Genomic DNA, 13,074 nt, shown 5'->3' with positions numbered 1-13,074 from the left:
GGATGGGTTACCTAGGGAGGTGGTGGAATCCCCATCCCTAGGGGTTTTTAAGCCATGGCTCGAGAGAGCCCTGGCTGGGTTGATTTAGTTGGGATTGGTCCTGCCTTGGGCAGAGGGCTGGACTTGATGTCCTCCTGAGAGCTCTTCTATGACTTTTGTGAAGGAGGTGTGGGGTCTGGGACAGCAGGTGCAGTGTAGAAGGAAGCTTGGGATAGAGGACTGGGGTGCAGCAGGCAGTGTGTGGTCTGAGGAGGAGTTTGAGTGAAGTAAGGGGTTATCTGGGGCAGGGGTTTGGGGTGCAGGGTCCAGGAGGGGTTATGAGTGCAGGAGAGGATTATGGCCTGGGGAGGGGTGAAGGAGGGAGTGCAGAGTCTCAGAGGGAGTTGTGACCTAGAGGAGGTGGAGAGAGGGAACTCAAACTGTTTGGGTGGTGGCCTGGGGCAGGTAGTTGAGGGAAGAGTGGGGGTGGGGGAGCCTGAGGCAGGCTCTGGCTGGAAGGCACTTACCTAAGCAGCTCCCAGCCAGAACTCTACAGATTCCATTCCTGTGGGCTGTTCCATGTGGCTCTGCTCCAGCACGGGGGGGGGGGGCTTCATTCACTGCCCCTGTCTTCAGCAAAATTTTTCAGCTCCTATTGGCCAAAAACTGGCCAATAGGAGCTTGGGGATTTTGCTAGGCAGTGTGTTCTCCCTGCCCAGCTTGCAGAGCAACTAACACCCTGCTGTTTAAAGCGGCGGCTCCTGCTCTGCAGTAAGAGTGCTGGCAAGGAAGGCTCGGGCTGGATACAGACACTGGGCAGGCAGGAGGGTCTGACCCACTAGCCGCATCTTGCCCACCCATAAGATAAAGTGTGGGTAAGATCAGATGAGAAACAATCAAATGAAAAAGTCACACACATCAGGAAATGGCAGACAGATAGTAACAAATTTTTGAAGTGCTTATACACAAATGCTAGAAGTCTAAATAATAAGATGGATGAACAAGAGTTCCTTGTATTGAAGGATATTGATGTACATTAAAACTCCAATTGTCCTGCATCCAGTGGTCCAGCATTCCCAATAGTCCGGCACCAACTGGAACCTGGAAGTGCTCCGGCCAGCTGGACAATTGGAGCTGCTCCGCGCTGCTTCCTCAAGTCCGCTGCTGCGGACCTGGGGAAGCGGTGCAGAGCAGCTGGGGTGCTGCCGGGTTGGTCCCGCAGCGCCACCCCTCACCCCCCTGCTCAGTGCCTGGCAGCACCCCAACTGCTCTGTCCCTCGGCTTCCCCAAATCCTCCGCTGCTGAAATTGACCAGCTGAGGACTTGGGGAAGGGCGGGCAGAGCAGCTGGGGTGCTGCCCGGTTGGTCCCGCAGCACCGCCCCTCACCTGAGCAGCGCTGCAGGACCAACCGGGCAGTACCCCAGCTGCTCTGCCCGCCCTTCCCCAAGTCCACCGCTGGTCAGTTTCAGCAGTTTCGAATAAAGGAGAATAATCACTTCTGTAGATCTGCTGGCAATGCTCCTCCTAATGCAACCCAATATGCCATTAGCCTTCTTGGCATTAGCTGTTGACTCCTATCCAGCTTCTCATCCACTGTAATCCCCAGGTCCTTTTCTGCAGAACTGCTACTGAGCCATTCGGTCCTCAGCCTGTAACAATGCTTGGAATTCATCCGTCCCAAGTGCAGGACACTGCACTTGTCCTTGTTGAATCTCATCAGATTTCTTTTGGCCCAATCCTCCAATTTGTCTAAATCACTCTGGACCCTATCTCTATCCTCAAGCGTATCTACCTCTCCCCCAGCTTAGTGTCATCTGCAAACTTGCTGAGGGTCATTAATAAAGATGTTGAACAAAACCCATCCTAGAACCGATCCTTGAGGCACTCTGCTAGAAACCGACCGCCAGCCTGACACCAGCCAGCTTTCAGTCTATCTTATAGACCATTTATCCAATCTATGCTCCCTTAACTTGCTGGCAAGAATATTGTGGGAGACTGTATCAAAAGCTTTGTTAAAGTCAAGGTATATCACATCCACTGACTTTCCTATATCCACAGAGCCAGTCACCTCATCATAGACACTAATCAGATTGGTCAGGCATGACTTGCCCTTTTTAAATCCATGTTGACTATTCCTGATCACTTTCCCTTCTTCCAAGTGCTTCAAAATGGATTCCTTGAGAGTCCCCTGCATGATTTTTCTGGGGCCTGAGGTAAGGCTGACTGGTCTGTCATTCCCTGGATTGTCCTTCTTCCCTTTTTTAAAGATAGGCACTACATTTGCCTTTTTCCAGTCATCCAGGATCTCTCCTGATCTCCACGAGTTTTCAAAGATAATGGCCAAAGACTCTGCAATGACATTTGCCAACTCCCTCAGAACCGTTGGATGCATTAAATCTGGACCCATGGATTTGAGCATGTTTAGCTTTTCTAAATAGTTCCTAAACTGTTCTTTCCCCACCAAGGTCTGTCCACCCACCTCTTTCCCATACTGCGTTGCCTAGTGCATTAGTTTGAGAGCTGACTTTGTCCGTGAAGACAGAGGCAAAGAAAGCATTGATTACTTCAGCTTTTCCCACATCCATCTGTCACTAGGTTATCTCTTTCATCCAGTAAGGGCCCCATACCCTCTCTGATCACCCTCTCATTGCTAACATGCCTGTAGAAACCTTTCTTGTTATCCTTCACATCCCTTGCTAGCTACAATTCCAGTTGCGCTTTCGCGTTCCTGATAACTCCACTGCATTCTCGAGCAATATATTTATACTCTTCCCTAGTCATCTGTCTAAGTTTCCACTTCTTGTAAGCTTCCTTTTGTGTTTAAGCTCACCAAGCGTTTCCCCGGTAAGCCAATCTGGTCGCCTACCGAATTTGCTTTTCTTGCTGCACATCAGGATGGTTTCTTTTTGTGCCTTCAATAAGTCTTCTTTAAAATACTGCCAGCTCTCCTTGACCACTTACCAAGATCTTGGAGTGGCTCCCCCATTAAAAATTATTGCCCACCCCTGCTTTATCACTTTCCATTCTCTTCTCCTTACTAGAACATAGAGAATAAATATATATAATATAGCCTGTATAAATATAGCCTCTTCTAAGAGATGTTTGTCTGATCCATATGCTTCTTCACATCCATCAGCTTTCCCACAGCCCTTAGTTTATTTAAAGAATGTTCTACAACGTTTTTAATGTTACCTGCCAGCAATCTGGTTCCATTTTGGTTTAGGTGGAGCCCATCCTTCCTCTATAGCAGTGGTCTCCAACCTTTTTAACCACAAGATCACTTTTTCAATTGAAGTGCAATGTAAGATCTACCTCAAACCCAAATACCCTTGCCCGGCTTCCTTCCCGCCCCTTCTTTGATTTCCCCCCCCCCCCCCCCGCCTCTGCTCCACCCTCTGAGACCTCACCCTGCTCACTGCCTCCCCCAGCCTCATTACTTTCACCAGGCTGGGGTAAGGGGTTGAGGTGCAGGCACAGGTCTTGAGCCAAGGGGTTTGGAGTGTGGGAGGGGCTCTGGGCTTAGCCTAGGTTGGGAGATTGGGGTGCAGGAGAGGTTTCAGGGTGCAAAGTCTGGGAAGGAGTTTGGCTGCGGGGGGACTCAGGTCTGGGGCAGGAGGTTGGGTGTAGGAGGCGGCTAAGGGCTGGGACGGGTTCAGGAAGGAGCATCTGGCTGGGCACTGTTTAATTCAGACAGCTTCTGGGTGTTGGAGCAGTGGGGTTAAGGCAGGCGTACTCCTGTCCTGGCCCTGCACCAATCCTGAAAGCAGCTGGCATGTACAGCAATGGCTCCCTGGCGCTATGTGCTGCTTCTCATCCACTGAGCCCATAGCTTCTACTGGCCATGGTTCTCCGTTATTGGTCAATGAGAGCTGCAGGAGTGGTGTCTGCAGGCAAGGACAGCATGTGGAGACCCTGTGCTCTGCCTTTCTCAGGGTCTGGTGGGACATGCCAGCCACTTCCAGGAGCAGCAATTACCACAACGATAATGACTCCAGCCGTGTTAGGTTAGGCATTTTAGAACTCACTACTCAAATAATTAAATTTACGCGTAAGAGAGAAATGAAAATTATGAAATGCACAGACGAGTCAAAAAGCAAAAATACCATACTTTGCAAGCAGTAACGGAAGTATCACCAACCCCCAAGTATGTGTTAGGTCGGGAGATGAGAATGCCAGACATACACAGTGTGTGTGTGTGTGTGACAGATTTGCATTGCCAAGCTCTATCCATCTCTTTCTCTCTGTGTGGAGATAGGGCACAGGAGTGGTGGGGAGGAGGGACACCCTGACATCAGCGCCGCCCCCCCATCCCTCCCACACCCTGCACAGCAAGCAGGAGGCTCCCAGGGGGGCAGCTCCAAGGCAAAGGGCAAGAGTAGTGTGACAGTGTGGGGGAGAGGCAACTGAAGTGCCAGCGCTTGATAGCTTCCTGGCCAAACCGATCAAGATCACCTGTCAGAGGCTCACAGATCTATTGGTAGGTGACCACTGCTGTATAGGCCTTCCCTTTCAAAACATTTTCCCAGTTCCTAATAAATCTAAAACCCTCCTCTCTACACTAGTGTCTCAGCCACACATTGAGACTCTGAAGTTCTGCCTGCCTACCTGGCCCTGTGCGTGGAACTGGAAGCATTTCCGAGAACACTACCATAGAGGTCCTGGATTTCAGTCTCCTCCCTAGCAGTCTAAATTTGGCCTCCAGAACCTCTTTCCTCCCTTTTCCTATGTCATTGGTACCTACAGGTAGCACGGCCACCAGCTTCTCCCCAGCACTACACATAAGTCTGTCTAGATGTGTGGAGAGATCTGCAACCTTTGTACCAGACAGGCAAGTCACAGTGCAGTTCTCCTGGTCATCGCAAACCCAACTGCCTATAAGCTTCAGAGGGGGTAGCTGAGTTAGTCTGTAACTGGAAAAACTTAAACAACGAATAGTTTAGCAGCACCTTAAAGACTAACAAAACATGTAGATGGTATCATGAGCATTCGTGGGCACAACCCACTTCTTCAGATGGAGTATTAAAAGTCCAGTTCCAAAATAAATAAGGAATAGGGAGTGGGAGAAAGAAGGAAAGGGGGTGGGGGAGAGAGTGAATTAGAGTGTTCGTGTTACATGAAGCTGATAGAGAAGGTGCAAATTGATCTTAAGTTCCCATTGTTTGGCTTGTAAAGTCATTAGGATGTGGAAGGTAGTGTGCTTCATACCTTTGTGATGGGTCCCAAACTTGTAAAAGAAGTTAAGTTCCAATGCTTTCCTGTTTCTGATTGAATCCCCCATTACTAACAGCTGCCCTTTCCTCATAACTGGAGTTCCCTCCCCCGGAGAGGTATCCTCAGTGTGAGAGGATACTGCATCATCATCTGGAAGGAGGGTCCTAACTATGGGATGGTTTCCCTCTGCTCTGGTTGAATGTTCTCCTTCCCTGAATGTTCCTTCCCTGAGCCTTTCACCCTCCTTAACAGCATGGGGGCTGTTCTACAGTGTCCTGAAAAGCCTCATCCATGTACCTCTCTCCTCCCTTAGTTCCTTCAATTCAACCACTTTAGCCTTGAAATACTGTACTCTGCCTCTGAGGCCCAAGGAGCTCTTTGAATTGAATACAGGCAGTCCCCGAGTTACGCGAGTCTGCAGTTACGAACGGGGCCCGTCTCCCTGGTCTCCAGCAGACCAGGGAGAGGAAGCAAAGCGGCGGAGCACGCGGGCAGCGGACAGCCCAGACGCCTCTGGGCTGCTCGCTGCCCGCGTGCTCCGTGGCTTTGCTCTGCTTTGCTCCCCGTCTCTCTGGTCTGCAAGGAGCTAATTCAGCTGTGGCTCTGCCTTTTAAATGTATTAAGAGCGGTCAGGCTGATTCCCAGCTCAATCCTGGTCCCCTACACTGCGCTTCGGCCTCCTCTGCCCCCCATGGAGATGGTGCTAAAGGGAACCAGTTTTTAAGCTGGCTTCGTCCCAGCACCAGCTCCTGCTCTCCCACCTTGGTGCAGAGGAAGCAAGGGTGGACGAAGCGACTATTCGAGTTACTATACTATCTGCTAAGCTTATGCTTATCGGATAGTTGACTAGTTGCTTACATCCCTAGGACCTAGTATCTTATAGACTCCACAGGATCACTAAGACATTTATATCAATAACAGGCCGGCTCAGTGAATAGTGGACTTTCCATTTTCCCCCTTAGCTGACCAAAGACACTTTCTCTGAGACCTCCTCTTTATACTCTGATACAGACAAATTACCTATTGCCCCCGATGTGGCTAGTTCCCATCTTTTATCTTGTACATACTGGTTTGATCAAAACTTCTCTAGGCATCAGTCTGTCGTCTTGATCTTATCTCCTTAAGAGAGGTCAAGGTGTTTCTGTTTGAGTGGTGTTTGTACCTGCCTGGTGTCAGGATATTCTGATACTGTCCTTATAGAATGTGCTTAAGTAAATTAGTAATGTAAATCACTAGTCCAGTAACTACTTGACTATTTCTCTCCCCTCCCTCCCCCCCCCCCCCCCCCCCCGCTTTGCCTCTGTATCAGGCAGCGGTGTGGGGGGAGGTGGGGAGGCAGAACCTCGGTGGTCCCAGGAAACTAACCCCACTGCAGTGCCGCACTTTAAATGTAGTAAGAGTCCACTGGGCTCTTACTACATTTAAAGTGTAGAGCTACAGAGGGAGTGCCTCTCCCCCCCCCCCCCCTTATCGAGTAGTGGATGGAAATTCCATCGATTACTTGATTAGTCAATCAATTGTTAACATCCCCAAGCTGAATGCCCTGTACCTATCATGTCTTAGGAGTATGTGTGTTTGGCAATACCAGACATGTTCTTATCAGCTTCTCTGACCACGCACTGAGACATACCGTGACTTCTGCTCAGTGTGACCTCTATATAGGACAGGAAAGGAGAGCTGAGCTAACACCCTTCATGGTCATTCTCCACTGCAGTTGAATCATGCTGCTTGTAAAAATGTTTTTTTTTTGTTTTTTTTTTTTTTTTTAAATTTCATTGTACGGTATGGCAAATGACATTAATCATGCTGTAAAATGGTAACTTGACCTTAATTTTTGCCTTTAGTGATGTCACGGGCACAGAACATTAAATCGAATATGAATCTTAAAAAATCAGTTGACGTCTAGGATCTCCATTAGTCATGGTATAATTATTTCATGAGGCCGCTATAGGACAAACTTAAGGTTAAAAATGCATATTGGATTTCTTAGAAATTGAATCTTAACGCTGATTTTCCTGGGCTTATAATACACGGCTTTGCAATAATTAGTGCATCCCTGTAATTGTTTTTGTTTCTACCTATAAGCTACTAAGACATACTCTCAACCATAGAATCATAGAATACTAGGACTGGAAGGGACCTTGAAAGATCGAGTCCAGTCCCCTGCCCTCATGGCAGGACCAAATACTGTCTAGACAATCCCTGATATAGCTGAATCTCAATATAGTTTCATGTGTGGGAATAAAAAAAGACTTGCTATTTTGTAATGCTGCTACAGCAGTGTTTTAGCGATCTTACTTGTATAGCTCTTCTCTTACAGGAGTTGTTTTGAACTACTGCTTTCTGTGCCTGAAAGTGAATTACCATGTGAAGTATGGTTAGGATTTCATCAGTCTTTAAAGGTAAGTGTGTTTCACTAATTTGTAACAAGACCTAGTGGTTAGAAGTTCAAGTAATCCAACTTCAGACTGCAAATAAATCACACACTTTCACAGTTAGGATAATTAACCTTTGCAACAAATTACTAAGGGTTGTGGTAGAGTCTACATCACTAGAAATTGTTAAATCAAGATTGGGCGTATTTCTATGAAACTCTATTTTAAACAGGAATTAATATAGGGAAATCTTTTGGCATGTGTTATACTGGAGGTCAGATTAGAAAATCAGTGATCCCTTCTGGACTTAAATGCATACATAAATTCATAGAAACAGAAGAAGTGAATTTGTAGGTGGGACTATGGAAGGTGATGTCATGGAGAGCAGGAATTGCAAATTTAGCCGTATGCACGTGGGCATCGTGGAGAAAAGCAAAGACCAAGGTGGATGAAGTAAACAACAAGACTGGCACCTTTGGCTTGGGATGTGGAGCTGCAGTAAGAGATGTAGGCTATAGCATAGCTGTACATGGCTTTGTACACGTGAGAGTTATGTCAGAACTGGGGAGGCCAGTGGAGAAATTCCAAGATGGGAGTGCTATGGGTCTGATCAGATAATGAGTTCAGCAACATAGGTTTGGGAGCAGAGAGTGGGATTGGGTTATGTGACAGGTAGAATTTACCAGGTGGGTAACACAACTTATTTTTACTTCAAGTATTCTAAGGCAGTAGTTCCCAACCTTTTTTTAATACCCCGGACTATTAAACCCACTCACAAACTTTTGGCAGACTGGTAACATTTTATTTGTATATTTGCATATTTATTATGGTAATTAATTTTAAAAGGTCATGTGGTGTTTTACATTGCATCTGTACACACACACACACACACACGTCATAACGGATCGGAGTTTGTAGATATCTATAACACTAAAAAAACTCTCAGAATTCTTCTCTAGCTGCTGGGTGGGGCAGCCTCTTCCCCTGGGGCAACTGGGGTCTGCAGAGGGAAGGGCAACCACAGTGGTAGTGGGGCATGTGGGGCACCCTATTTAGTAACTGAAATTTTGTCAGGGACATAGGATCTGGTGCCCTGAGGTGCTACCACCAGTCACCTCTGCCCTCCCCTGCCCCATGGGTGGGGGGAGCTGCCATTGTATCTCCCCCGTCTCCCGCTGTACAACCTTTGCACTATGTGTCCCCCTTTCCCAACCAGGCTGCTCTTGCTCTCACAGTCTCTTCCCAGCCTCCCCTTCCCACATCGCCCCCCTTTTTTAGTGAAAGTATACTAAATGTTACTCTGAATTATTAAAAGGTGCATAATGCTGATAAGTGCTGAGACCCAATTTTTCTCCACTCCTTCCTCTCCCTCCCAGAGATGGAATAGCCACAAACTATCCCTGATGTTCCAGCTTGGCAGATTCATGACACTCCAAAAATGCTGTGAGAGAGGGGAAGGAGTAGAGAGTTGAAGGGCTTCAATGTAGGGATGTTAAATATTAGTTGATTAACTTAATTAATTCTTATTGGTTACTCTACTATTATTTTATAGTCCCCGGATGTGGGGCCAGTAGCTAGTACGCTCTGGCCCTGCTCCCGAGAAGCTCCCTGCCACTCTGTTCTGTTGCCTCTGTATCAGAAGCAGCAGCGTGGGGTGCCAGGCAGGAGCTGCTCCATGAGGGGAGCCAGTTTAAAAACCAGCACCCCTTGTGGGCCTGTCGCCTTGCGCTACTGCCTCTGATACAGAGGCAGCAGCGTGGGATGGTAGCAGCCCCTGTCCAGGGAGGGCAGGGGACTGAGCTCTTGGACCTGGCATGAGGCTGAGCTGAGCTGCCTGTCCTCCTGGCTCCTAATACACTTTAAATGCAAAGCTGCCATGGGGTAGGTCCCAGACCAGGCCTAAGCCAGGACTGAGTGTTGCTGTTGGCCAGCCTGCTAAAAAATTTTCTGGCAGGGGTGGTGGGATATGTGTAGTCTATAGCATTAATTGCTAAGCTTTTGCTTATTGATTAATCGACTAAACTATTACATCCCTACACCAGTGCCCCAGAGGCGCGTTGAGTTGGGGGCATACAGGGGATCTATGGGCTGATCACCTGTGGCCTGCAGATAGACCACCACTGATCTAGAATGTATTTTCCTCATTTGTTTATTAAAAGGTGTCCTGAGACAGTATCAGAAGCTTTACTAAAACCAAGATCTCTCTCTCTCTCTCTCTTGCTTTCTCTCCCACCCCATCCACAATGGTTGTTACCCTGTTAAAACTATTGGGTTGGTTAGACATGATTTATTGCTGAGAAATCCATGCTGACTGTTACTTATCACACTGTCTTCTAGGTGTTTGCAAATTGATTGCTTTATTATTTGCTCCATTATATTTCTGGGTACTGAAGTGAAGATGACTGGTCTACAGTTTTCCAGGTTGTTTTTATTTCCTTTTTTAAAGAATGACAATATATTTGCCTTCTAGCAATCTTTTATAATCTTTCCTATCTTCAGTGAGCTTTCGGACATAATTGCTGATAGCTCAGAAATCTCTTCAGTCAGCATTTTGAGTGTTCTAGGATGTATCAGGCCCTATTATGCGTCCTCTCTGCAGTGCTCCATCAGAGCCTATATTTCATCATTTGGTGTGAGGGACCAGCTTCCTATAATGACAGGTTATCTACCAAATGATGAAACTTTTTGTTCCAGTAGGGGCATGAACCTATGTTTAACAGCTTCATTTTGCTGTGGAAAACAGGCATTATGCTTGCTAATTCCATACATTTGCCTGATCCCTAGGGTGACTTCCAAAAAAAAAAAAAAAAGACAAGGCCACAATCATTCTCATAGCTTCTGTCACAGTTGTAAAGTTAATGGCACCGCTGCCCCCTGAGATCTGAAAGTGCCCCTTTGGATCTCAGGCCTCCAGCTATCACTTCTTTGTGGGCAGAGATCATAGAATACTAGGACTGGATGGGACCTCGACAGATCATTAAATCCATCCTCTGCCCTCACAGCAGGACCAAGCACCATCTAGATCAGTGTTTCTCAACCAGTGGTATGAGTACCCTTAGGGGTACTTGAGAAAAGTCACTTTTTACACCCAAAAATTTCATCGCCCGCCCGGCTACGATTAAATAATTTAAACAAATGTGTTGCTATAGTAGAGAAAAAAAATTGTGTGTCTGAAAACTAGGTACTGGGGATACTTAGAATTTTTTTAAAGGGGGTTCTTTATACAGAAAGGTTGAGAAACATTGATCTAGCTGTCTATCTAACCTGCTCTTAAATATATCCAGTGATGGAGATTCTACAGCCTCCCTGGGTAATTTATTCCAGTGTTTAACCATCCTGATGGTTAGGAAGGTTATTCCTAATGTCCAGCTAATCTCCCTTGCGGCAATTTAAGCCCATTGCTTCTTGTCCTATCATCAGAGGCCAAGAACAATTTTTCTCTACTCCTTGTAACACCGTTTGAGATACTTGAAAACTACTATCATGTACCCTCTGTCTTCTCTTTTCTAAGCTTAAGCAAGCCCGATTCTTTCAGTCTTCCCTCCTAGGCCATGATTTCTAGACCTTTATGATTTTTGTTGTTCTTCTCTGGACCTTTTCCAATTTGTCCATCTTACCTGAAATGTGGTGCCCAGAGCTGGACACAATACTCCAACTGAGGTCTAATCAGCACAGAGTAGAGTGGAAGAATCACTTCTTGTGTCGTGTTCACAACACTCCTAGTAATGCATCCCAGAATCATGCTTGCTTTTTTTGCAACAGTGTCACACTGTTGACTCCTACTTAGCTTGTGGTCCACTATGATCCCTAGATCTCTTTCTGCAGTACTCCTTCCTTACAGTCGCTTCCCATTTTGTATGTGTGAAACAGATTGTTCCTAAGTGGAGTACTTTACATTTGTCCTTATTAAACTTCATCCTATTTACCTCAGACCATTCCTTTAGTTTGTCCAGATCATTTTGAATTATGACCCTATCTTCCAAAGCACTTGCAACCCCTCTAAGTTTGGCATCATCTGCAAACTTAATAATCTGCAAACCATATTCTCCTTGCCACAAACCATATTCTCCGTGCCGTCATCTAAATTGTTGATGAAGATATTGAACAGAACCAGTCCCAAAACAGACCCCTGTGGAGCCCCACTTGTTATATCCTTCCAGCATGACTATGAACCATTAATAATTACTCTGAGAACAGTTATGCACCTACCTTATAGTAGCCCCATGTTGGTTGTATTTCCCTAGTTTATTGATAAGCAGATCATGCAATACCTTATCAAATGCTTTACTAAAGTCTAGGTATATCATGTCCACTTCTTCTCCCTTATTCACAAGACTTGTTATCCTATCAGAGAAAGCTATTCGATCAGTTTGACATTATTTGTTCTTTACAAAGCTATCCTGACTTAAGATCCTTGTGACTTTGCTGCCTCTGAAGTACTCCAGACTGTTTTCCAGTCAGTGTGGATAAAAATCAATGTATGTTTAACAAAAATTTAGGGGGCTGCAACCCTGCTTACTATGCTTGCCACCCTCCCCAGCGGCTTTCATGATCAAGAGAGCGTGAAAGCTATGCTTGCCAACCCTCCTCCCTGGGGGTAGGTATCTGGCCTGGAGGCAGGAGTGAGCTGGGAGCAGGGTGTCTGGCCAGTGGGGAGGAGGCAGGAGCAAGGCTAGGCTGGGAGTAAGTGTCTGGCCAGGGGGAAGGGGCCTTAGTGGAGGTGTGAGAGGTGGCAGGGATGCAAGCTCTTGGCAGGGTGGTAAGGAGGCTAGAGGTGTGGGGTCTCGCTCTGCTTGGGTATGAGTGAGAGGGCTGGGGATGTGGGGTCTCAGCGGAGGGTGTTTGTGAGGGAGCCGTGGGTGCAGGGTCTTGGCTTGACAGGTGTGTGTGAGCAGTCTGGGGCCGTGCTGGGGGCCTACTCCAGCTTCACCCCTGCACTCCCACCCTCATGCTGAGAACCGCCCCCCCATCACTCACCACCTTGCCAAGCAGCGAGAAAAGCCTCCTTGAAGCATATCCCTGTGCTGCTGTTCCCCAAACTGGGGGAAAGGAAAGGGAAGTGACAATGTGCAGGAGTCTTGTGGCTTTCTTCCCCCGCAGGAAGCCAGTGTTGTCACTTCAGCCTTGTGCGGGAGGATGAAGCTGGAGTGCTGGAGTGCCAGCATAGGCTCCCTGCCGCAGGGAAGAGAAGAGAGGGGACTGGGTAGAGGGGGCTGGAACAAGGAAGCTGTTCCATTGAGCTGTGTACAGCATAACCACGCCGTCCCCAAAGACCTACCCAGCTTGCAGCAAGCCCAGGAGGGTGTGACTGAACCAGGGGCCTGGCCATGGGTCACCGGAGCCTCTCGCTTGTGGGGAGATCTGTGGCATGGCATTCCAACATGGGCTGCAACGGGCAGAACAGGCCTGGCCGGGTCCTGCCTCTGTTCCCAGCATGAGTGGGCCGGGTCCTGGGCCCTGCACCTGCTGAAGCAGCCACCTGGGTCAGGGGACAAGGCCATCTGAAAA

General features: G+C 47.5%; 1 protein-coding gene across 1 annotated transcript in view; it reads left to right on the top strand.

Annotated features, from left to right (window-relative positions):
• Nucleotides 1-13,074, top strand: part of RLF (RLF zinc finger) — a 114,761-nt gene that overhangs the window by 20,031 nt on the left and 81,656 nt on the right. The window contains exon 3 of the mRNA XM_075909195.2: nt 7,512-7,593. Within this exon, the coding sequence (XP_075765310.2) occupies nt 7,512-7,593 (82 nt within the window). The remainder of the gene's footprint in view (nt 1-7,511; nt 7,594-13,074) is intronic.

The sequence above is a fragment of the Pelodiscus sinensis genome, chromosome 26 (assembly GCF_052426305.1).
Source record: "Pelodiscus sinensis isolate ZL-2025 chromosome 26, ASM5242630v1, whole genome shotgun sequence".
NCBI classification, from domain to species: Eukaryota; Metazoa; Chordata; order Testudines; family Trionychidae; genus Pelodiscus; species Pelodiscus sinensis.
This window is presented reverse-complemented; position numbering and strand designations above follow the sequence as displayed.